At 38.8% G+C, this 26,461-nt stretch overlaps 1 protein-coding gene across 5 annotated transcripts in view; it reads left to right on the top strand.

Annotated features, from left to right (window-relative positions):
- Positions 1-26,461, top strand: part of SLC26A7 (solute carrier family 26 member 7) — a 125,608-nt gene that overhangs the window by 55,483 nt on the left and 43,664 nt on the right. For 4 of the 5 annotated variants that reach the window (XR_006212848.1, XM_007084335.3, XM_042972865.1 and 1 more), the window contains 6 exons: positions 7,554-7,706; positions 11,164-11,246; positions 13,390-13,537; positions 15,432-15,545; positions 23,981-24,058; positions 25,073-25,168. Coding sequence is in view for 4 of the 5 variants with exons in the window: in XM_007084335.3 (XP_007084397.1) it covers positions 7,554-7,706; positions 11,164-11,246; positions 13,390-13,537; positions 15,432-15,545; positions 23,981-24,058; positions 25,073-25,168 (672 nt within the window). In the remaining variant the exon portion in view is untranslated. Of the gene's footprint in view, positions 1-7,553; positions 7,707-11,163; positions 11,247-13,389; positions 13,538-15,431; positions 15,546-23,980; positions 24,059-25,072; positions 25,169-26,461 lie in introns of those variants that run through there. The other variant, XM_042972867.1, reaches the window with a different exon arrangement.

Below are 26,461 nucleotides of genomic sequence, written 5' to 3' on the forward strand. Positions count from 1 at the left end.
AATTTTCAGCTTCATATTTCTGTTGTTTTTCTGTTTGTGCTACTTTAGGATGTAGAGGGATTTGAGGCATTTGATTTAACAATGCTTATCTCAAAATGTTTAATGATATAATGATATGCAGGCAAAGTTTATAGGAGACATCAAATTCTTAAGAACAGGGAGAACGAGTACCAGCATCAATTTTGGAGGGATTGGAGATGGCTTTAGGGATCCCTAAGCAAAATCTATATCTGCTTAGAGGTGGGATTCAAACATAATAAAGTTGAAAGTGAGTTGGAGCAGGGAGAGGGCATGTCTGGGCAATTGTAGGTCATGTTTAAAGGTCCCAAGGAGGTGAAAGCTGACTTTAAGAACAAAAGTCAGAAAAAAAAAAAAAAAGCCAGGGCTGACAGCAGACTTCAGTCTCATCACCTGCCAGATGGGAGAGTTGGACTAAGTGTGAGGCTTCAAAATCAAAAATGTTCAACAGACTAATCTGGGGAGATTTTCCAAGCTACACGTGGACGGGAAGAGATTAGTGTGCATCCTTGAGTCAAGAACCACTAGAATTGATTTCCTTAGTAAATATTAACTAACTGCCTCATAGGCATTGAGGATGCCTTTGAAAAATAATATTCCTGTTCCCATGGAGTTTTATTGAAATACTGAAAGGGCAGGAAGTAGGGCAGGAATAGGCAGACTGGTGAACAGAATCATCTCAGATAATGTTAATGAAGGAAGCCAGGTTGTGTAATTGAATGTGGGTAACGTGACAAGTGAAGGAGAAATGATAAGACTCACCTTTTATTAATTGGGAAATTAAATGAGTCATTGCACATAAGATGGCTAGCCTCGTGCCTAGAAATGTTAATTCTCCCACTCTTCTAGAAAGTGATGATATTGAAACAGTCTCTCCCATTCTTTCTCCCACAAGTTTCCCTCCCCACATCGCTTGTGATAACAAAAATGTGAAAATTCCTCTCCATTTAGGGTGGTAAGAAGGAGTTAAGGTGAATGCACTGTATAGATGCAAGGAGACTTTCACCAGATATGCATATGTTAAGAAAAAACAGTCGTGGTCCCTGTACTCGCAGCTTTTAGAATCAAGTTGGAAGGCTTTCTCGCTTGCCTTGCATGATTCTGCTACTGATGTCAAAGATGCAGGGCCAGGAGTGAGAAGGGTTGGTTTGCCTGAGTTGCGGCCAGGTACCTCGACATCCCACCACTAACAACCAAAATCAAAGACTGCATGTGCCATGGTGGTCTCCCCTTCAAAGGGGTGGTGTTGCCATTCCAAGGAAAACAGGAAGCACCAGGAAAGTTTGGAAAAATTGTATGCTGGACTGGAAGAGAGGAGTAGTGAGTGAGTCAGTGGTAAACTGGTAAATGGGCTGGTCTAGGCTTTGGGGCATCTGCATCGCAGCCCCGACTCTGTCACTTGCAAGCCAAGTCACCTAGTAAGTCATGAATCTTTACAGCCTAGATTTCCACATCTACAGAATGAGTCTGTTCAGCTGCTTGATTATTGAGGCCTTTGGGGCTCTGACAAGTGTCTTCTAAATACTGCCTTTGTTAGGCACTTTTGTTAAGATCCTTACCACAGCTATCCGCCATGCCTTGTTATCTGAGAGAGATGCTTACATCAGCTGGCTGTCTCTCTTAATGGTATTAATTATGTAGTGATTGTTACTAAAGCTTTCTGTTTAGTTTCACTTTCTGTCTTAAAAATACTTCTATCTTAGTTAACTGGAAGAGAGGGTGATTAACTAGGGTATATATGAAATTCCAAAGGGAAAAGATCTGAGTCACCCATACCTCTGTGGCAGTCTGCCAGGGCACCTGTAACAAGCCGCCACAGTTAGATGAATCAAACAACAAACGTGGATTTTCTCACAGCTCTGGAGGCTGGACATCAATCATCAAGATGCCAGGACAGGTGGTTTCCTCTGGGGCCTCTCTCCTTGGCTTGCGGATGGCCACCCTCTTGCTTCTTCACCTGGTCTTCCCTCTGTGCGTGCATATCGCTGGTGTCTCTGTATGTCCTCATCGCCTCCTTTTATAAGGACACCGGTCAGATTGGACTAGGGCCCATGCTAATGGCCTCATTTTCATGTAATTACCTCTTTAAAGGCCCTCTTTCCATGTATAGTCACGTTATGAGGTACTGGAGGTTAGGGCCTCAGCTTATGAATTTTAGGGGAGCACAGCTGAGTCCCTGACACCCTCTTTGAGTTGTCTCAGCAATGAGAAGCGTTTGACTTGATAACTATGTTAGTGTCCTGTGAAAACTATTGCAGTTTGCCAGGAACCTGGTGGCTTAACCACAGAAATCTATTCTCACATTCCTGGAGTCCAGAAGTCCAAAATCAAGACATTAGCCTGGCCACACTCTCTCTGGAGGTTCTAGGGGGAAACCTTCCTTGTCTTCCAGCTTCTGGTGGGTCTGCACATTCCTTGGCTCCTGGATGCATCACACCACACTGTGCCTCTGTTACCACAAAGCCTTCCACTCTATGTTTGTGTCTTCTTCTCTTCTGTCTCTTATAAGTGCGCTTGATGGATTTTAAATACATGTCTGTGCACAGATGATGCCACGTGTGTTTTCAGACCACAGGCTGAACACATGGTAGCAAGCATTTATGAATGTTACTATTTTTTTCTAGACGGATTCTTGGTTTTGTGCTTAATGATAGACTCAAAGTCATATACGGGGAATCAAGACCCGTGGATTACAGATTAGTACTTTCTACCTATTATACAGTAGCATACTGACAGATTTATTAAGGTTTGCTGATTGTACTATCACTCTGTTGTTTCTGTAGTGAAACAGAAAGTGATTTGTGACAGATTCCTAACACAAAAATAGCACAGGAACAACAAATAATAGTACTAAAGGGTTTATATATTCTTTTTGGCATAGAAATACATATTAGCATATTCCGTGTGGTCTCTTTGTAGATAGTTCAGAAATATACTCATTGCTGCTACTGAAGAGTTGTCGATGAAGCATTATATACTTAAAACATTAAAATCCTTTTTTTCTGTCATGGAGATTTCATTACTGCAAAACCTAAAGCAACTAGAATGCTGGCAAAAAGGATATTTTGGTTGACTGAGTTTTCTGTTAATTGGTTGATAGAATTTTCTGGTTAATTGAGTATTGGACAGAAAGTCCATTTAGTTTGTGTTTTCTTAATTTTTTAAAAAAATGTTCATTTATTTATTTTGAGAGAGGGAGAGAGAGAGACAGAGACAGAGAGCGCGAGTGCAAGCAGGGGAGGGACAGAGAGAGCTGGAGAGAGTGAATCCTAAGCAGGCTCCATACCGTCAGCCTGTAGCCCAATGAGAGCTCAAACTCACAAACCATGAGAACATGACCTGAGCCAGAATCAAGAGTCAGATGCTTAACCAACGGAGACACCCAGGCATCCCAAAAGTCCATTTAGTTTTGAATACTATTAGTATTTCTAAAAAGTTAAGATCTTTCCCTTTGCCTTATTAAGTTTAACAAAATGGATATAATTTAGATTTTTCTTCATTTATAAGTATTTCTTTACAGGGCCTTGTTCAGAACTTCAGTAACAGTTGTATAAATGTGAAACTGTTGAAAGGGTATGACCCCCTTAACTAAATCCTGAATATGAATTTTTTTTTAGCTTTAGATTTTGCTTCATTCTTATAAAAGTGGAGTTATTAAAAATCTGATTATCGGGATCAGATAGCAGATATAAAAAATCAATTACTTGAAATTTACTGCAACGGTAGCTTTAACATTTAGACCTAGGCCTTTTACACAAACATGTTGACAGAATAAATAAATGATAACTACAAATACCCTTAATATGATGTAGATCAGGTATTGATGGTGAGGAAAGAAGAGTCTGGGTCCTGCCTCTCTTCGTCATTCTGCTTATTCAGAGTAAAATCTCCTCTTTACGGATTTATGATTATTTTTACTACATTAGGCCAAAGTATTTATTCATTCAACGATATTTGTTTAGTGTCTCTCAGCCAGACACTATTCTAGAAGTTGAGAATCCATCAATAAAACCTTAAGAATGATCAAATCAGATAAAAACACATTATATAAATAAATTTGAGTGTGTGCGCAAATGTTTAGTGAGTGCTTCAGTAAAGAACATAAGAAACAATAGGTGTATTATGAATAGTCTATTTTTATTCTTTAAAATACCTCAAAATGGATTTGTTTATACATATGGATATTTTTCATTTTTATTCAATATATGAAATTTATTGTCAAATTGGTTTCCATACAACACGCAGTGCTCATCCCAAAAGGATATTTTTCATTTTATGTCAAGTTATAGTAAATGGTCCATTTAGAGAACTAGTATTATAGTTTCAAAATGAGCTAAACTCCTATTTTATTAAACAGTTTGGTCAGCTGTGATAAAATAGCTTATTTATTTATCTGTACACATATAAACTGTCTTTGATCCTCAGAGGTCTGAGAAGTGAAGTTGATCTTCAATAGGAATTTTTATCTACTGAAGCTTAGTGTGTGATAGCATTCTAAGATGACTGGATTTATATGAGAAATGAGAAATTTTAATGTGTACTTAGGATGCCTAGACTTGCATTAAATGAACGTATGTAAATATGTGTAAGTATGTGTGTGTATATGTGTATCCCTATCCCTATTCCTATCTCTGTCCCCATATGCCACTCGTTGCCTACAAGCTGACTTTAGCTGTGACTTCTTTGTGTGGGTCCACATGACAGTCATTAGATGACGCTCCTCATCAGCCTGCTTTTCTGTTGTGTTCTTCATGCTGGTTCTAGCAAAACTTTGCCCGCCCCCATGTTCTTCTGGAGCATCTTGTGGGATGTGCTTTGTTCTACAAGTTGTAGTTTAACTCAGACAGACAATAAAAACCCTGGTTTTTGTTGTTCTTGTTGTTTTGTTTTGTTTTGTTTTGTTTTTGTTTTGTTTTGTCATTCCTTTCATTCTGGGGTGGTCATTTTTATTACTGCAAACACATGTTCTCAAAACGCACATTACAGCAAATTTGGTATGGCTTGGAGTTTAGTAAATTTCTCCCCTTTCTTATATAGGCACTCTCATGGCATACTTTTATTTTTTTTATTTTTTTAATTTATTATTATTAGTTTCTTAATATAATTTATTGTCGACTTGGCTAACATACTGTGTAAAGCGTGCTCTTGGAATGTACCATGGGTAGATTCCTGTGGTTTATCGCTTACGTACAATACCCAGTGCTCATCCCAGCAAGTGCCCTCCTCAGTGCCCATCACCCATTTCCCCTCTCCCCACCACCCCCGTCCACCCTCAGTTTGTTCTCTGTATTTAAGAGTCTCTTATGATTTGCCTCTCTCCCTCTCTGTTTGTAACTATTTTTCCCCTTCCCCTCCCCCATGATCTTCTGTTAAGTTTCTCAGGATCCACATATGAGTGAAAACATTTGATATCTGTCCTTCTCTGACTGACTTACTTCACTCAGCATAATACCTTCCAGTTCCATCCACGTTGCTGCAAATGGCATGATTTCATTCTTTCTCATTGCCAAGTAGTATGCCATTGTATATATAAACCACATCTTCTTTATCCATTCGTCAGCTGATGGACATTTAGGCCCTTTCCATAATTTGGCTACTGTTGAAAGTGCTGCCTTAAGCATTGGGGTACACATGCCCCTATGAATCAGCACTCCTGTATCCCTTGGATAAATTCCTATCAGTGCTATTCCTGGGTCATAGGGTAGATCTATTTTTAATTTTTTGAGGAGCCTCCACACTGTTTTCCAGAGTGGCTGCACCAGTTCGCATTCCCACCAACAGTGTAAGAGGGTTCCCATTTCTCCACATCCTCGCCAGCATCTGTAGTTTCCTGATTTGTTCATTTTAGCCATTCTGGTGTGAGGTGGTATCTCAGTGTGGTTTAGATTTGTATTTCCCTGATGATGACTGACATTGAGCATCTTTTCATGTGTCTGTTTGGCCATCTAGATGTCTTCTTTGGAAAAGGGCATACTTTTAATACCATGCATGAAACAGAAGGAATAATCCTCTGTTTTAAAACATTTGGATCCTTGTGTTTTTCCTTGACAAATCATCTGAATGATATTCTCAATTTTATCCTTTAATCATCAGAAAGCTATGTATTTGGACAAAAATTTTTTAACATTCCCCTAACCCCATCTCCTATAGAAAATATTTCACTGAGTAACATTTTGGATTTTAGTCCTTGACATTGAGTAAGGGGTGACTATGGGAAGTGGAACCTGCTCCTTCACTTGCTGTAGGAATTCTGTGAGCAATTACCATCCATAGAGACAGAAAAAATACTGTCTGCACCGCAGGTAACTATGAGATTATAGTACCCTCAGAGTGTGGGATAAAATAGAATACTATGAAAAAGATAACAGGTAAAGCTAATTATTCCTTATGTATCTGATCATTCATGTAATGTTTTGGTTTTTTCTGTTGTTGTTTTGTTTTTAAACTGTGTGGACAAAGGGGATTCTGGATTACCTACATTATACCCTGGTCCCTTTCACTTAGTGAGGCTCCATTTTAACTGAGTTTATTTTACTTATTTATTTGAAAGAGTTACGGTGTTAATGGTAACATTTAACATATTGAATTGAGGTTCAGCTAGCCTGATGAATCTCCTTTACACCTCCTTTACAACATCCCTCATGTATGTTCCTGATCGCTGGACCAGAGGGTCCTGTAATTAGGAAACCTGCTGAGCAGAATTTTAGGAGATGCTAAGGAACATAGTCTATGTAAGCTCTTTTGATCCATTATATACATAATATTTTGATCCAGTATTTTTAGTTGTGGTCAAATTATATTTGAGATACTAAAAAGAGAGGCCAAAGTATCAATCAATAAGTTGGGCTACTGTGAGAATAGCGTGTGAGCTAGAGTGAAAGCTAATTTAGATCACCTGAAATGACTTGAAGAATTTGTTGTGGACAAACAGAAATGAGCTTATAAAAATTATAGCATGATCCAGCAGAAGGAGGAGTTAAGGGACATGTTGAAGATAAGCATTTAAGGTCTGTTTAAAATCTTTAAAATTATACAAGTGCTATATCTTTGTAAGAGAGAATTTGGAAGACACAGATAAATGCAAATATCTCCTTATGCAGAGCTATTAACTCTCCAGATGTATCCATAGATATTTAAAGTACGAGTGCATGTTTGATCCTGAAATTTGAGGAAGAGCCTATGTCCCCTTACTGCTCTTACTGATGAATCTGCATGTAGGTAATGAGTTTTAGCACTCTGCCCATTGAAGTGTCCTGGGAAAGACTCAGAAGAGTCATTCTCTCTAGCCATGTCCTTATGTAGGAAGGAGCAAACACTGAGTTTAATGGGAGAATCAAGGGCAAAGCAATTTTGTACATGCAAATGTACTTGCTCTGGATCAGCACTGGCCACCCTTTACATCCCACGTTTCCACCCCCCCCCATCCGTTAACATATTTTTGTGAAACATCACTGAGTTCATTTGGAGCCAGATTTCGATGTTGGTATATTGTGGATGACCCTGAATTTTGTTTGTATTTTTCCTTATCACTGTAGATCTATGCATATGTCTTTGAAAACATCAAGTCTGTCCGACTGGAAGCACTGCTGTTATCCTTGCTGAGCATCGTGGTGCTTGTTCTGGTTAAAGAGCTGAATGAACAGTTTAAAAGGAAAATTAAAGTTGTTCTTCCTGTCGATTTAGTTTTGGTAAGTATGAAATCAACATTTAGCCTTCTGCCTTACAGTGCTTGCCAGTTGTTGGGGTAACCTGCAGAGGTTCACTCTATTGTCTACAGTAACCCACAACTATTCCTGTCTCTCATTAAAGTCAGGCTAATTTTGCAGGGCTATACATTAATGTAAGAACAGGAAACATTTTGAGTCCATACTTTTTAAAAAAGGAGGCACACATGTTTTCAATTTACACAGCATTTCTCATATGCTTGTAATTTTTTTACATAAATAATAGAACATATAGCTTCAGATTTTAAATAAGAAGACATTTCTAAGGGTGAGACTCAGAAGATCTCAGGAATGATTCTCCCTAAAAGCTATAAAAAGTGATACCCCATCCTACTAATATGGCATCTGTATGATATGCAGAGAAGTATTATCAGTTGACCAATGTCCATTAGTGATTGATAGAGTTATTAACACCTTTTTTGCTGACCTAATTTTGCTTTATTGAAAGGATACTCATGATTTTCATGGGCCAGGCCTGGTTCTCTAATATATTTTTCATTGTTGTACCTGGCAAAGCAATGAATTATGCTTTACATTAAGGTTTATGGCATTACAAACTGCATTTTGAAATTTTAAGAGCCTCTAATGAGGACTCTTAATTAAACAAAGCACAAGTTGAAAATGAAATATTAACACAATCACAGCCTACTAACCTATCATTAACTGACTGTAGTTTTTTAATGGTCTTTGGGTTATACAGGTACAGGACAAGAGGTGTCCAAATCATTTCACCTCTTGAAATATTTATTCATATTGCTGAAGTGGTGTAGGTTTACATAAACATGTAAGCTTAGCACATTGGAAGCTCTCTGAGGACTATGACATATTTCTGTAGAACTGAGATGGATGGCCTCTCTCCATAGCTAGACCTTGGATGATTCTATACTCCTGATAATTTATGGAGATGCGTGTAACATATGTGATCAATATAATGTGTGTTTGTGTGTATTTCAAATAAGCCATAAAAGTGGAGGGTACTATAATTATTAGTTTTCACAGCAACAACTGTGAAACATACCATTTTATTCCAAAGTCCTATAAGTATTAAGAAATCTTATTATATCTTGGGAAGCTTTATTACTACATAAGTTGCATGAAAACAAAAAATTGAAACCAAACCTTAGGTAACAAGGCCCTTTAGCTGATAATAAAAAAAAAATTACTTATTCAATGCAAAACTAGTAAGAAGTATCTTTTATCCATATATATATATATATATATATATATATATATATATATATAGAGAGAGAGAGAGAGAGAGAGAGAGAGAGAGAGAGAGGTAATTCTTACACAAGGTTCCTCCTAATATTTGCAAGAGCCAAGGTAAAAGTGCTAATTCGGGCCTGAATACTTAAAATTTATAGACCAACGTGTTAAAGGAAACAGGTTTTGTTTTCCTAGTTTGACTAAAATGCCACAGTGCTTACCTTGAACAGAATAGAGAATTTTCCCATTCCTTCCAGTTCTGCCAGAAGAAGGTAGCCTGGGGAGAGCCAGCCCGCTCTTTGGCCTGCCCCTCCTCTTCCTCCTCTGACTCTGTCCCCTGTAGGTGGGACAGAGATTCGTATGTATATGTGTGGCTATTCCTGTCCCATTATCTAAACTCCAAACACATCCTCACTCTTCCACACCAGAACTGTCCCTTGGCCTTTCCATGGGCCACGTTGGGAGGGTGAATCTGGGGGAGATACTCCGAAAGCAGGCATGGGCCATTTGGGCAGGAAATCATCAATTCTTGAGTATCCAAAGTGTCGTCCAGAAAGACAGGGACAGGTGAGTTGGACGCATCCCTTCATCCCTACAAAGCTCTCCTTGTATGAGAAGGGCAACAGGTTGAGGAGGGCCAGATTAGAACCTTCTAAAGCACTGGACCTGCCTGGACATGTATCCCATGTTGCCCAAGTCTAAGGGCAGTGCGTGTCTTATACACACCTATAATACTAAAATAATATTGAAGAGGGACCAATGACTTGGCTGATAAAGGAAGTTGAATCATGTCAAAGAAATACAGTGAGGAAATAAGATGTTGTCTGGAAGCCAATTCAGCGGCTTAGATTCCTTGATTTTAATATTGGCTACAAGTCCTCCACCTTGTGTGATCATTTCAAGAAGGAACCAATATTTTGTGCCTATGGTATATTTTCTTTTATATCTCATAGTATTTTCTGACCTGATGTAAATATTTCTTGGAAATTATTAGCAATTAAATTTATTAATTGTCTTAGGGATTTTCGAATACGTTAATACTTCTGATTCTAACCTAATAGGCCTGACTTTTTAACTACTGCTATCTTCATCAGAAAACACTATTATATCACAATATTTATTATGTTTAACAGTATAATCTGCATAGTTTTATTACCTTTTAAAAACATTCTCAAGGCTGTTTTGCTTTGTGAGTCTACCTGTTGTTTTAAAACCCTCTGTAAATTTGGTTAAATATCATCACAGAACAGAAATACACAGATCGGAAAAATCCCTACAAAATAATGTTATTGGGCATTAATTTTCAAATATGCCTTAATTTGCTAGTGTGGTTTTGTTAAACCTTTTTTCTGGCCATTATATGGTAACTTTGTACTTTAAATAGATAATTGGTGTGCCTCTTTTTGACAAAAAAGAAAAAGTGTCGTGTATAAGATCTAAACTGATACCATAATCATGTGAAATTTCTAGTACCTACTAAAATTATCAGAAGAATGACAAGAGAACGTGAAAATGGATGGAAAACATGGGGGTGGCATGGTAGGAAAAACAAAGGCTGAACTGAGTTCCGAACATACCTTTTACAGGTGATTATGCACACAGGCAGAGGAGACCTGACCTTGCTTATCATATGTCATATAGCAGAGTGTAGGGCACCTGAGATTCCACGGAGGTGACTTTAAAAACAGTGAGTCCAGCATGTTATTAACTAGTATATTTTGCTTCAAGAAATAGTGAAAGCTCAAAATTAAAAATTTCCCAAGGAGACTGTCAATCATCGCTGACAACTAACCTATATAGGAATATTAATGCAATATCTCAAACTCCTGAGAGGTTGGTGTCATGGAGGGAAATCGTGCTGTGTTACAAGGCATTCCCTCACGTCCTGAGACACAGGTATTTAGGTTGGTTGTGGTATCTGCACACACACATACACACCTATATTCTGTTCTGCGCCCCTTCAAAATCAGACATAATTGGATAGACACATAGGAAGGATATTAGAAAAGCCATATTGTTGGATGCCATTTAACTTTTGAGGCTGCAAATCAAGTGCTCACAAATTTCGGAGGGATTTTTTTCATTTTTAAAATTTTCTTAATTTTTAAGTCTGTGCATCGGGCACATGAACAATGTTTACTTTTAAAAATAGTTTCAAGGTGTTTGAGAGGCCAGTAATAATTTTCTTTTTCTTTTTTCAAATGGAACCACACAGATTATTGCTGCATCATTTGCTTGTTATTGTACCAATATGGAAATCACATATGGATTAGAAGTAGTTGGTCATATTCCAAAAGGGTAATGTAGTCTTTTTCTTTCTTTCTTCCTTTTTTGTTGGTTTGTTTGGTTTTGATGAAGGAAAGGACTTGGGGTAGGTGGCTATGGATTTCATTTCTTTCAAAGGCTCTCTATAGGACAAAATTCTAATTAATTTCTGTTTGAAAATCATAGGAAGAAATAATACACATATGGAGAAAGAGTAACTTCATAAACTGTTTGCCTATTAGTAGGGAAGTTGATGACTGTCTTATACAGCCTTACTTCAGGTGAAAGATTTGCAAATTATTTACTAAAATATTATTTGGGGAAAAAAGGAAGGCATTGAATTTTCAAATTATGGTCACACCCCTGGGATTTATTGTTCCCTATTCCACTCACATATTCTTATGACTATTTTTATTTCACTTCATACATAGTAAAAGTACAGAAGCATCATCTGAAATAATAACCCCGCACATAGGCCTAGGTGGTATATAATGGTGAGGGAGGGTGAAAGTGGAGAAGGTTTCTTAAAGCCTTCCTGTGGACACTAAGAGGAAGGTTAACGTGAAATGTTGACCCTGAAGGGCAAAACGTGATCCAAATATAGTCTGAAGGAACATAAAGACATCTTAGGGAAGAGAGGGGTGTGTTATGGGTTATTCCCTCTTAATGGGCTATATATACACCAGTGTTTATAAATGTCCAGCAAAGTTACAGTTGTTGAGTCCTCTGTATTTTTATCTTCCAGTCCAAAATTTTGGTTTCTAATTACATTAAAACTGAAGAACATAGAAAAATTCTCAGAGGTTATCAAGATAACTAGAAAAAACAACTATCTTTAGCCTTTATGTAGATACAGATTATTATTTAAATCATCTTGGGTTTTCTACAGGATTCTCTACTTTTCCACCTTCAAAAGTCAACTTACTGTTTCTTTTGGGTCAGCTTATTGTTGTTAATAATTAGTCAAGCTCAGTTTTTAGAAAACAGAAATTCATATACTCTGAAATGGCAATGCTTTGTACATCATATTAAGATATCTTAGGGCCTGTAATGTTACAGATCAATTTCTCTTGGGGGTAAACTTTAGTTAGTGGATAAAAAAAAAAAATCACGCCTCTCCCCCGCTGCTTTTTTTCTCCTTAATTTTGAATGACCTTTCTAGACCCATTCTCTTAAGGAATCATAGAAGGAGTGTGGCATTGAAAAGAGATGGTGAACCCCAGCTCTACCATTCGATTTGTGACTTATATGCATTACCTAAACTTTCTTAAAATGTTTTCTCTGCCAGAGTGCATGAGTGGCGCTTGGTCTAGGGTTGTGTAGATAATGAAACTGCTAATTGAAAGGGTTGAACATTCCACTTTCATGCTAGGTATTAAGTCAACATCAATTATCTTCCCTTTTGTCCCTACTTTTTCCCCAGAGGGATTTTTTGTTTGTTTTTGAAGAGGAAGTAAGTCTTCCAAAGTATCATCAGGGATATAAATCAACAATACCTTGGCTCAAGTGCTTTTCAAAACACAGTAATACAATGGCTGGGTATTAGTTGAAAGAAATAATTTAAACAGTTCTTTAAAACTGGGAAACAGCTAACTGTGGCCTGTATTTCACAAAGGAGGGTAGATGGAGCCTTTATCCACATTTTTCTTCACATATGTGATGCATAGTGAAGTGTACTGTGAAAGGATCAAGTTCAAAATATAATTAAGATTATGAACTCAATGGCGAAGTTAGGGATTAGCTCAAGAATTATAGCTCACAATAAACCATTGTTTGTACAATACTGTAGTACTCAGGGCAGGAAGTACAGTCTCTAACGCCTGCCAATTAAATATTTGGAAAAGTTCGAATGAAAGAGCACTCCAGATTTGCTTTTGTTCTGATACAGAACATTTTCCTTGAGTCAGAGTTTCTGTAGTGTAAAACCTGAATTCCCTGGGCGTAAATGCCTGATGGACGCATGGAGCTGTCGCCATGGCGATCCTTGTGATTTTGCTTTTCTGCTAAGTAATATTGAAAACAAAGGGCTTCTCAGGGCAAGGCTGCTTGGTTTTCACACGGGTGTTTCACTTTTTCTATGTAAACTTCATAGTCATTACCACAGTTGAATTCATTGCAAGTTGTTACAGAAATTACATGAAAGTTGATGACTTCAGCATGGTTTTTCTTTCCACAGAATCCCTCCACCTAGAGCTCCCCCAATGAATGTCCTCTCTGCAGTAATCACTGAAGCTTTTGGAGTGGCACTTGTCGGCTACGTGGCCTCCCTGGCTCTTGCTCAAGGATCTGCCAAAAAATACAAATATTCAGTTGATGACAACCAGGTGGAGTATACCCCCAGCCCCTCTCCCCAGCTGTTGTATCATGGTACTCTTTACTCAGATCCTGAGAACGTTGAACTTACGAAAAATGTCACTTTCCTAAGTGTATAACAATAATGGGTAGAACACAGAAAATCTCAAAAATCATCCATAGAAAGCTGAAAATCTGGCCCTCATGGGTTGGTTTATAATTTATCATTTTTTCTCCTAGGAAGAGGGACATCTTGATGTCCTTTTTGATTTTAGGAGGGAATCTACATATATTTATCATTGCATTCTGACTTAAAAAAAAACCCGTGAATTTCAAAGTAACAAAAACACTAATATTACTTATTCTTTTTTTCTTTGCCTTTCTATTTTTTTTAAATATATAAAATTTATTGTCAAATTGGTTTCCATACAACACCCAGTGCTCATTAATATTACTTATTCTTGTTAGTAAAAAACTAAAGGGTACAAGGGTTTATTCTAAGAATACCAAAGAATGAAAATTTTATTGATCCTATTTCTGAATCTGCTCGTGCTAGTTTCTTCTTTCAAGCCTTATGGCCCTACATTCTTGCACAGGTCGACAGGGACAGCTGTGGAATAGTGGTTAAGAATGGCAAATTACCTCTGTCTAAATCTCACTCCGACACTATGTGCCCTTAATTGTTTCTGTGTCCCAGTTTTGTCATCTGCAAAAAAGCAGATTTATTCATTTAACGGATGTGTGTTGAGCTCTACCATGTACCAGCAGACACTGGTCTAGGAACAAGGGACACAATGCTGTATAACACAGACCATGTTTTTCCCCATCTCAGTCCTCCCAGGCCTTCCTTGGTACACCAAAATCTAAACACCAGATTTTTCCACTTCCTTCTCTGCTCTGCTTTTCATATTATTCTTGTTTACTGTCAGCATCCCCTAATTAGAGTGCTGGCTCGCTGGGGACAGGCATACGTGTCTGTTTTGTTGGCTGGCAAGAGCAGAAACAGGTAAACATTAGGAGGCCGTTGCAATAATCCAGGTGATACTTGATGACTTGGATGTAGCAGTGCTGGAGACGAGAAGTAGACAGATTATGGATTGGTTGTGGATGCTGTCTGGGAAAAGGGGAAGGAGTCAAAAATAACTCTAATGCTTTTGGCCTAAGCAACTGGAACTTGAGGTGGGGAAGAATGTGGGAGGACACGACTGGGGATGGTAGACAGCAATAAACCAGATTCAGTTAAGTTTGGGATACCTGTCAGCCATCCAAATGGAATGCCGAGAAGAAGGTTGGCCATATGAATCTGGAGTTCAGAAGAGTGGTCCAGGCTGGAGATGTAGACTTGTGAGTTGTCAGCATATATTTGGATATGTAGGATCAGAGAGAGAAATGCTCCCATACTTGTGATTGGTTTGGTGAGAAGGAACCATAAAGATAATTGAGAAGGAGTGGTCAGGGAGATAAGAGGAAAATAGGAGAGTGTGAGGTCCTAGAAGGACCTAGAAGGAGCCTTTAAGGAGGAGGAAGTGAGCAACTATCTCAGATGCCACTTTTAGGCTAAGTAGGTAAGATCTAACCACTGGATTTAGCTTTGGGGGTGTCATTGGTGGAGTGGTGGGGGCAAAAGCCTTGAACATCGTGACTTAAAAGATGGAGGAGAAATGGGCAACAGAGACCATAAATCCTTGTACTTCCCTATAAGGTGGTTACAAGCATTAAATGAGTAAAATGCGTGCAACAGCTTCTGGCTCATTGTAAGCACTCTATAAAAGTCAGCTATTTTTGTAGTGATGGTTAAGTCACAACAAATGGGGAGAACAGAAATGGGATACAAACAAGCCTCATCCTTTGACAGGGTGCACCTGTGGTCACCAAAAGTTGATTGTGATTGAGTAATGCTATATTCTCCTATTACCCATCTTGTAGGAATTTTTGGCCCACGGCCTCAGCAACGTGATTCCTTCATTTTTCTTCTGCATACCAAGTGCCGCTGCCATGGGAAGGACGGCTGGCCTGTACAGCACAGGGGCAAAGACGCAGGTAACCTCTTTGTTCAGAATGGGTCAAAGCACTTCCGATTACTCTCCCTCTTGGACAGTGGGAAAATTGAGCTTCTCTCTAAAGACCTGGAAGTATTTTCACTTCAATTTTTTTTTTCTCTAACTGGTTTCGAGAAAGTTTGTCTGTTTGTCTGTCTGTCTCTCTTATGAATGATCCTTCCAGCAGCAGAATGACTAGGCGAGCCGTCAAAAATCCTGTACTGGTGGCAGCTTGACTGTTGGCAACCTTTGAATAAAGCTCCCTCTAGTGGTGCCGCTGATTTTGTTTTTGGCTAATCTAACCAGTCCATTTGAAAAAACTTCCATTTTTGTTCATTTTTCCTTTCAATGAAATGAAATCAATTATAGGCAAAATTGGTCCTTGATGCTGACATTCCTGTCTAGGGAGATGTACAGGTAGATAAATGAGTAATAAGTCATCTGTGCACATTTTAGGCTAAAGAAACAATCAGCATACATTTGTAGGAACTGAAATCGATTCAATGTTTGTGGACAGCCTGCTGTATGCCTGCCATTATGCTGGGTACCAGTAAGCTGACGATGGCGATAATGAAGGTGTTGCCATGATTTTGATGACGATGGCAGTAGTGTTGGTGGGAGCATGCGTTGAGTTATGTACCAGGCACTGCGCGTCATACTTGTTATATAAGTGAAGTCATTTAACCCTTTAGGCAACTCTGTGAAAGAGGCATAATTATTATCCTCAGTTTCCACACGAGAAAGTTGAGGGAAAGAGGGTTAAAATAACTTGCTCAGGTCACAGAGCTCGTGAGTGCCAGAGCTGGGATTTGAACCCAGATAGATGCACCTCACCTCTTGCACTTTTAAGTACTATTTCATATAAGAAAATTTATGTATATGTTAATATAAGAAGTTAATATTAACAGCTAACCATTTTTAAAACAATACACATTTATTTAGCATTGGAATTGAGTGAGAATTTTTTTTAAGTTTATTTATTTATTTTGGGGGGGGGAGGGAAGCACTGAAGGGGCAGAGAGAGAGAGAGAGAGAGAGAGAGAGAGTCACAAGCAGGCTCGACACCATCAGCACGGAGCCCGAAGTGGGGCTCAAACTTACAATGCATGAGATCGTGACCTGGGCCAAAATCAAGAGTTGGATGCTGAACCAACTGAGCCTCCCAGGTGCCCCCAAAATCTAGGATTCTCTATTAGTTTCCATCTGGTTTCTCATGAGGGGTCGTATATTCAATTTCTGCTCTTTATATTCAAGGTAGATAAATAAAGTGAGTGGCTAAGGGCATGGATTCTAGAGCCTGGACTTGTTTGTGTTCTGGCTCACCACTAGTGGTTGAGTGACCTTTCTGACCTAACTGGACTTAGGCTTGGCTGTTGAAGTATTTGTTATAAAGATTATATGCTTTTTGTTATAAAGTGTACGTGCTTACTTAGCCCAAAGCCTGAGCACTAAATAAATACTCGTTCATTGGTAACAATGTTCATTGACTGTGTTGTTATTATCGTTAAATATTTTTATTAGAATAAAATCTTTCCAGAACCTTTTGTTTAACATTTTAATATTAAAACATCCTGGTTTGATTGGTGTGCAGTAAGGCAGTTTCTATTCCAAGCTGCCCCTCCAACTTGCTGGGGATGTTGAGTAGGTTAGCATCTCCATCCACCACATGGACAAGAGAAGGTTGGTGTAGACTCTGTGAGGTGTCTTCCCCCTGAGTGTGTACCATACCTAGAGTTTCCTTAGGCATCTACTGCTTTTCCAATGACTATTCTGGTAATAACAAAACTGTCTCATGAATCTCTGTAGCTTTAAATATTCAATGTCTCAAGGAGACAATACATTGAGAAAACATGTAGTTATTTTTAAATCTTGGACTTTTTTTCATTTAAGTTGGGCATAAAGTTGCTCAACTAATGGAGTGGGGATGGAGAAGCACCTTTCTCTGTTCTGCAGGCCACATGTTTGAATGATAAGAACAACAGAGCTTTTCTAAGGACTTTTCAGAGTTATTTTTCTGCGTGGTACTTTTTTCTGGACTTCAGAAGAAATGAAAGAAATCACAAAACACAACTTCAGAGAAATAAACGAAGCTTAGCAGGAGATTATTTTCATGCTGTTCTGCTTGTTGAGATGGTCACCAATCTGTTCAACAATTCCCATTAAACTGCACAGAGAAGGAATCTGATTTAATGTGCATACCCAAATCGAAGATGCTTTCCCATGGTAGTCATTTTAGACCTTTAACACTGCAACTGTTAAGTTTATGTGGGTATAACTGATAACTGACATGATTTGAAGAAGGCACTGGGGAAGCCAAGGCCTTAAAAGTTTTTCTTTTTAAATAGGCTATTTGTGAAATCAGTCTTCTGTGGGACAAGACTTCACAAAACAACCCTTTAAATGCCTCTGTCTTTTTTAGGAACTAGAGTTATCCCCAGCAAATTAATCAAGAAGACCTAAAGACTTTTCAACATTTAAGCTAATGACAAGTAATTAAAGGAGCAGTGGGAACCACCTTCCATTGTTAATTATTTCACTAACTTTTTCTTATTCAGAAACATTATTAGGCGGCACCTGGGTGGCTCTGTAGGTCAAGGATCTGACTCTTGATTTCAGCTCAGGTCATGATCTCACAGTAGTTAAGACCAAACCCTGCCTCGTTCTGTGCTGGGCATGGAACCTGCTTAAGATTCTCTCTCTCCCTCTCTCGCTGTCCCTCCCGTTTGCACGGATGTGTGCATTCTCTTTCTCTCTCTCTCAAAAAAAGAAACATTATTGATATTTCTCTGTAGAAGGTTATTTTTTTTTAATGTAAACATGATCTTGTTACGTCCTCCTAAAGCCCATAGAAGGCTTTACAGAGGTCTCAGAATTCATACCTGTATTTACCTACAAGGTTCTGGGTGCTTCCTTCTATAGCCTCATCTTGGATTTTTCTCTTCCTCTTTCTCAGCTCTGGGGCTGCATGGTCCTCCTTCCTTCCTGTGGGCCACAAGTGTCTGTGGCTGCCTCCCCTTCCCCTCTAAGTGAAGTCCTCCCGTCCTTCATATCTCACTGCCCCTTCTGGCACAAGTGTTCTTTTCTTCAGGGTCAAATGTACACAAAATGTTTGTCAGTGTGATTTATATGATTCATGCCTACCTTCTACCCTTGACTTAAGCTCCTAGAAAACAGTGTCCTTGTTGTCTAGCCCAGGACTCAGCACCTAGTAGGTGTTTGGTAATTATGTGTGGAAAAAATGAATGAAAAATGAAAACATTAGATAATATTAAACTAGTCAGTTTTGCTGACATTAAGCAGGGACAGGTGAGGGGTGCCTGGGTGGCTCAGTCAGTTAAGTGTCCGACTCTTGATTTCAGCTGAGGTCATCATTTCACAGTTCTTGAGTCTGAGTCCCCATCGGGCTTCCCACTCTCATCACGGAATCCTGCTTGGGATTCTGTCTCTCCCTCTCTCTCTCTCTGCCTTTCCCCTGGTTGCATGTGCTCTCTCTCTCTCTCAAAATAAATAAATCAAACTTAAAAAAAAAAAAGGGACAGGTGAATACATGCAGTTTGTATTGGGACTTATAGTACATTTGAAATCAGGAAATTCCCACTTGAAACCAGGCTCGGGGTCACAGACTTTAGAAAAGTGCTGTCCAGGGGCACCTGGGTGGCTCGTCGGTTAAGCGTCAGACTTTGGCTCAGGTCATGATCTCACAGTTTGTGGTTTTGAGCCCTGCTTCGGGCTCTGTGCTGACAGCTCAGAGCCTGGAGCCTGTTTCAGATTCTGTGTCCCCCTCTCTCTGCCTCTACCCACTCACACTCTGTCTCTCACTCTCAAAATTAAATAAAACACTAAAAAAAAAGTAAAAAATAAAAGAAGAAAACTGCTGTCCAGTAGAAATGTAATACGAGCCACATAGGTAATTTAAATTTTCTAGTTGTCACATTTTAAAAAGTAGAAGAAACTACTAAAATTAATTTAATAATACATTTGGATTTATCCAATGTAGTCAGAATATTATTTCAACAAAGAATCTGTCCAAAAATTGTCAACAATATATTTTATATTATCTTCCTATTGTACTAAGACTTCAAAATCTGGTGTGTATGTTACATTTACAGCCTATCTAAATAAGGACTAAACACATCTCAAATGCCCAAGAGTCACATATGGCAATATTAGTGCATTTAGGACCATTTTACATACAAAAGAGTTGATGGTAAAGCCTTTCATTGCTTCCAAAAATCAAATTAAAATGTTTGCATTGAGGGGCGCCTGGGTGGCTCAGTCAGTTAAGCATCCAACTTCAGCTCAGGTCACGATCTCGCGGTCCGTGAGTTCGAGCCCCGCAGCGGGCTCTGGGCTGATGGCTCAGAGCCTGGAGCCTGCTTCCGATTCTGTGTCTCCCTCTCTCTCTCTGCCCCTCCCCCGTTCATGCTCTGTCTCTCTCTGTCTCAAAAATAAATAAACGTTAAAAAAAATAAAAAAAAATGTTTGAATTGAAATAACAAAAGATACCGAGTATTTACTACCAAGTGCCACAGTCAGAGCCCAAACACAGTTCTATCCTCCACACGTTGAGGCCCTTTTTACAGCGATTCCCTTAAGATCTGACAGCTGAGCATGGATGTCTAGGAATAAGAAGGTCTCGGGGCTGCCTGGACACACCAGCACAAAGCAATGTTGGCAGGTCTTGCTTCTGTCCTTCCCTCTGAAGATCGGTAATCATGGGAGGGAGCACACAATACGCCCTGGCTCTCTCCCCTCTGCATTTCCCTTTGCTTCCAACAGAGTAGCTACACTGGTGCTCTGCGGGCAGTTTGGGAGACTTCACAGAGCCATGAAGGGTGAGAGGCAGCGTCGGCTGCGGGCAAAGCTCGGTCACAGCCAGAAACGACAGCTGGCGTGTTTTCCTGCAACACTCAGATTGCCTTTGGGTTCTAATTGCCAAGCTCTGTTCCTTTATTCTTTCGAATTTGCCTTATTGCTTCCAACGTCTTTAAAGCTGTCTTCGTCTAGCCTTCGTGACCCAACATCCACTCTCTCCATCTGCCCTTTCCCGTCACTTTGGCCATTCCCCTACTTTCCACAAAACTGTGCATATAGTGCGCTCTCAACCAACTTTGCATCTTTTGGCAACCATTTAGGAAGGAAATGGCTGGCATCTCACTCTTCCTCCGGCCGTCTAGATAGGTAGGGGTAACACTAATGGTTGCAGAGTCCCCTCTGTAAGCAACCTACAACATATATGGTATATGTAATAATGTAACAAGAAGAAATGTAGATTTCATTATCCTTTATACAGAATTAACTCAATATGAGTAGTTAGATTTTAGAGCAAAAAAATGTCTCTAGTTATTTAGTTAGTATGACCCGGAAAGAACTGAAGAGTAGCACACCTAGACAGTGTTTGCCCTGTACATGACTAAGGGTGCAAACACTTGTCCTTCCTTACTAGTTACAACCTAAGCCAACTTGAAACTTACTAAGAAGAGGACACTTAAGTGGTGTTTGTTTTCTGAGTTAAAAAAAAAAAAAAGTAACAAGGTTCTCTCTTGTTTTGAAGGTTTATTTTTTTGAGAGACAGAGAGAGAGAGAGCAAGGGAAGGGTAGAGGGAGAGGGAGAGGGAGAATCCCAGGTAGGTTCTGCACTGTCAGCACAGAGCCTGACGCAGGGCTCGATCTCACAAATTGTGAGATCATGACCTGAGCCCCAAATTGAGAGTCCAACGCTCAATGACTGAGCCACCCAGACACCCTGGTTCTCTGTTGTTTGGGTTGCAACTTACCTTTACAGTTTTTCTCTTGGTAGATCAGAGATACATAAAAAGCAACATTTCATATGCAAAGTACCAGATACTCAGAAATCGGGTCATACTTGAAAATACAGCTCAACTGTGTTCCAGAAACCTGAGGTTAGACAAGTCTATGATAGCACCGCAAATATCTGATCTTTGTTCAGCCTCTTTGCACAGTTACTGAGTGGGCCATATATAAATGATGATTTGGACCGCATGATCTCCAAGATTTTTACAAATCCATGTTTCAACATCTGCGGGTCTTCGCTATGGAGACAACGAATGTCAGTATTTTGAGAGCTTAGAGGGAAGGAACTATTATATCATTGATTTCTATGAACTAGAGACACTGGACAGAGCTGATAAAGATTTCTTGTCCAATTAGGTACACTTACCTTGTGAGCGAGGGCATCAACGTTTGGTGAGGCAAAGTGCATTGAAGGAGCCAACCTAAGCCATTTGCTTCTCTGGTCTATTTCACTGTATGACTTACCATCAGACCTACACAAATAAACTTTTTTACCCATAGTTTATCATCCTTTGCAAGTAACATCCATTTAGTTCTCAATTCATGTTGATAGTGACTGAAATCATAGTTCAGTGAGTGCACAATTTGATTATTGATGTACATACAAAGAATCATGTGAACGAAAGATCAGTTAAATATTTGGGAAAAGCCCAAAGGTAGTTGTAGTTTACTGTTTTTAAATAAAATTATTTAGTTAGGTCTTAATTTCTATAGCAGCTTCAGTGAATTATAAGGTATTTAAGAACTTTAAAATACATTTGGCTTTATGGATCCCAACTTGGCTCATAATCCACATGCCTTCTCACTCCTGAACTCTATGATCTTGGCCAAGTCACTCTGCCTCCCTGTGCCCCAGAGCCTTCCAAAGGGGTTTAGACTATAGCTGCCAAAGTTCACGTCTACAACTAAGATGAAGGGTTTTATTTTTAGGTACATTGTAGGTATATGCATGAAGAGGCCCACAGAAGGGTACATGCTTTCATTATCCTTTGTCATGAAATACACTTTAGCATCTGGTGTCCTTTTCTTTCCATAAACATGCTGAGTCACTGAGCTAGTCGAATGAATTCTCTGATCTGCTCTCTGATCTGCTTTCTCCAGCCTAATAGAATGTCAGACATATTATGCTGTTTAAAAATTCTTATGCAGTGGGTGATGGACATTGAGGACCTGTTGGGATGAGCACTGGGTGTTCTATGGAAACCAATTTGACAATAAATTTCATATTAAAAAAATTCTTATGAAAAATCACCAATCATTCCTGAATGATCAGTACTATAACAGTTTGGTATACTGTGATTTGTTTTATGAGTGATCTTAAATCCCTAATGACTTGTTTCCTACAGAAGGATTTTCTTTCCCCTTTATATGCTGAGGAGTGTCAGAGATGAGTTCCACCAAATATGAAAGGAGCCAGTGTCTACTGTCACTTAGCTTAATGGTTTTGAGTTTCATCTATGCTATTGCATGTATTAATTATCTGTTTTTTTTTATTGCTGAGTAGTATTCTATTGTATGGATGTACCATTATTTATCTATTCACCAATTGGTGGGATTTCACTTATTTATCATTTTTGGTGTTTATGAATAAAGCTGCTATAATTATTTGCATATAGGTATTCTCATGGGCGTATGTTTCATTTCTCTTAGGTAGTTCTGGGACACATGTAAGTGTATGCATAACTTCATAAGAAACCATCAAACTCCTTTCAATGTGGTTTTACTGTACTGTGTTCCCACCAGCAATGTCTGGAAACTCCAGTTGCTCTAAGTCCTTGCTGACCCTTGATATTAATAGACCGTTTACATATTATTTTTTATTTTAGCCATTGTGATAGATCCCTTTCCCTTTCCTATCTCCATAATGATATTCTGGGCATCTTTGTGGTCCCACGAAAGCCCTCTTTTCTCCTGTTAGGCTGACAGTTTGGCCAAATGTTTTTATTAAGTCATGCACATTCACTTCTGTGAGATCAGGTTCTCTATCAAGTGGAGCATAGCTAGGGGTCAGATGTTCTGAATTGCCTTTTGTCAGCAGGTTGAGTTGGTTGGAACACGACACTAATGACTCTTCAGGATTAATAAAATTAAGCCTATTTCACTACGGAGACTGCTCCTATAATCCCGTATAACTGCTTCATCCTAGAACCCTTCCTAACAAAGAACTCCAAAGAGAATAAATGCTTCGGTGGAAATTTATCATCAGCAGAGAAAAAAACTCTAAGCTGCATATTCAGTTATTATTCAAACTCGCTACGAAATGAAGAGAGTCAAGCTGAACAACAATGGGCTAAAGGACTTTTAATTGAAATGTCACTTTCACTATTAAACAAAAAAAGCCATTGCTGTGATGTGTGATAAAAGTTGATGGTGTCCTATTTCTTTGCGTGGAATTGCTTTTCTCTCATCACTGACTTAATTTGATTGCACCAGTTTGTCAGCTGTCACGTTTGGGTTTCCTCTGCTGCAAAATATAGATAATGGTAGTCTATGCAGTTTAACAATCATGCACCAACATTTGGTTTCTTATAATCAAGATGAACTAAGAATTATATTTCCCCCATAACTTTGGAATAATAAGAAAGTCCAACACTTTATTTTTGTCTGTCTTGTACTTTACAGGTGGCTTGTTTAATATCTTGCGTTCTTGTCCTGATAGTCATCTATGCCATAGGACCTTTGCTTTACTGGCTGCCCATGGTACAGTAGTCCTTTTTCAATATCTACTTGTCAACGTTACTTTTAATGAAATCATCGTATATTAAAATGTCTTACGAGAGTGGATTCAATGATCCTGCATATGAAAGCCACGTGACATAAGTAATGATTGAATGAAGGGAAGGTGGACAGAGGCCACCTGTGATGGGGGAGGAATGGGAAAGGACCGTGGCTGTTTTCTATTTCTTAGGCTCACGTGTAAACATGGCATTGTGGAATTAAATTTATTCTGGGCTCATTTGGAGGGGAGAACTGGGCAATCTCTGTTATAAGAAATAGGCTTTGGAAGAGCTTTATCAGAACTTGGACTGTTGGAAAAAATGTGTGCAGGGCAAAGGAGTAGGAAATCAAATACATCTTGCCACCTTTGATACATCTTTATACAAACCGATTCAGAACACCAGTGTTAACCAGTGTTTACCTTGCTTTTCATAAGCCTGGGGCACCAATGTGACCCAAGTAAGTTCCTGGTCTTCTGGGGGCCAGAGACCATCTCAATCCTGTCTTGTTCTAATTCTTCATTCATATAGTGAGAATAAATCATTTCCACAGGAGGATCATCTAATAATCAAGTTCACTTTTCCAGAGAGTTATAAATATCTTCAGGTGAAACCAGATAATTGATATTGAAGGCAATTATCAAGAGATATATAATATAAATATTTAATTTTCTGCAACAAGTTTCAAATGGCAGTAGATAATTAAAGAGTACATTCAGCTATATAACATACACCCTTATAATTCATGACTTTCCTTTTTTTCTTTCTTGTGTTTTAGAATGGCGTTAAGTTTTACACTGTGATTTTCTAGAATTGATAGTATATTCCTAAAGTACAATAATAGGTTGGTTCTAAACAAAATGAGTATTGTTTTAGTCTTCTAAATGGTGATTGCTTTTCTCTAGTAAGTACTTTAAAAACAAACAAAAATACCTTGGTCCTTTTAAATTCAGATTAAAATCTTTATCTTCTTCATCAACTTATTTCCTATTTATAGTGTGTTCTCGCAAGTATTATTGTCGTGGGATTGAAGGGAATGCTAATACAGTTTCGGGACTTAAAAAAATACTGGAATGTGGATAAAATTGATTGGGTAAGTAGATATTTGACCTAAAATTACTGTCTTTGGCTTGACCATGTATTGCAAAATCAGCTTTTAATATTTTTATTTGCAGAAAAATAGTTTTGGCCATTTGAGACTTGTCCGCTACTTGTAAACTACTGTTTATTTTTTTCAGACTATTGAGGCATTAAAATAGAATATGTCTTTATAAGAAACAGAAGTGGAATTTTGTCCCAATTTTGACTGATGTTTTGTTTGAGAACTTTGAAGTTTATTTATGTATTTTGAAAGAGACAGAGAGAGTGCAGGCGGAGAAGGGGCAGAGAGAGGGAGAGACAGGATCCCAAGCAGGCTCTGCACTGTCAGTGCAGAGCCCAACATGGGGCTTGAACTCAAGAACCATGAGATCATGACCTGAGCTGAGGTCGAGTCAGACACTTAACTGACTGAGCCGCCCAGGCACCCCTTTTGCTTGAGAACTTATAAAGAAATGCTAGCTAAATCGAATGGACTGGAGACTCTCAATTTCCATTATGAATTGATTTTGGAAGTGAAGCTCATCAAGGAAGTGCACACTAATAGAAGACATATGAAGAACTGTCATTAATTGCTAAGAAACGTGTTACGTTAATATAGGGTGAATGTATATTTTTTAAAAATTTTTAAAGTTTATTGACTTATTTTGAGAGAGAGACAGAGAGAGCAAGCAGGGGAGGACAGATAGAGGGAGAGAGAGGATCAATCCCAAGCAAGCTGTGTGCTGTCAGCACGGAGCCCTACACGGGGCTTGAACTCACAAACCATGAGATCAAGAACTGAGCCAAAACCAAGAGTTGATGCTTACCCGACTGAGCCACCCAGGTGTCCCAATATAGGGTAAACTTCTTAACAGTGACCATATTCCTTCTAAACATAAAAAGTCTCATTTTAGTTTTAGAGGGGTTACATTGAGAGGAGCATTATGTTAATTGGATATTAGGGGATTAAATCATACTGAACAATGATAAAGTGTGGCTTCCGCTAACAGAAATGTATGACATACTATTTCTAGAGAAATGTGTCCGTGTGGGAGCATCCAAAATTCGTTCTCTTTCCCATATGGGTAAAGTATTTCGTAAGTACCTTCTGTTTATTATGACATTCATCATATTGAAATGCAATTAGCTATATATCCCCCCTCCTTCAGAATCTTTGTTCTGACTTTGGGTGCCTACTTTGTGATGGTGCCTACTTTCATAATACTTCTCTCAAGGCTCAGTACCCTCCCGCAGTACAATGCTGGGTGCTGCCGGAGTCCAGCTCCAGCAGGTCCAGGGGTTCCCG

The sequence above is a fragment of the Panthera tigris genome, chromosome F2, assembly GCF_018350195.1.
Source record: "Panthera tigris isolate Pti1 chromosome F2, P.tigris_Pti1_mat1.1, whole genome shotgun sequence".
NCBI classification, from domain to species: Eukaryota; Metazoa; Chordata; class Mammalia; order Carnivora; family Felidae; genus Panthera; species Panthera tigris.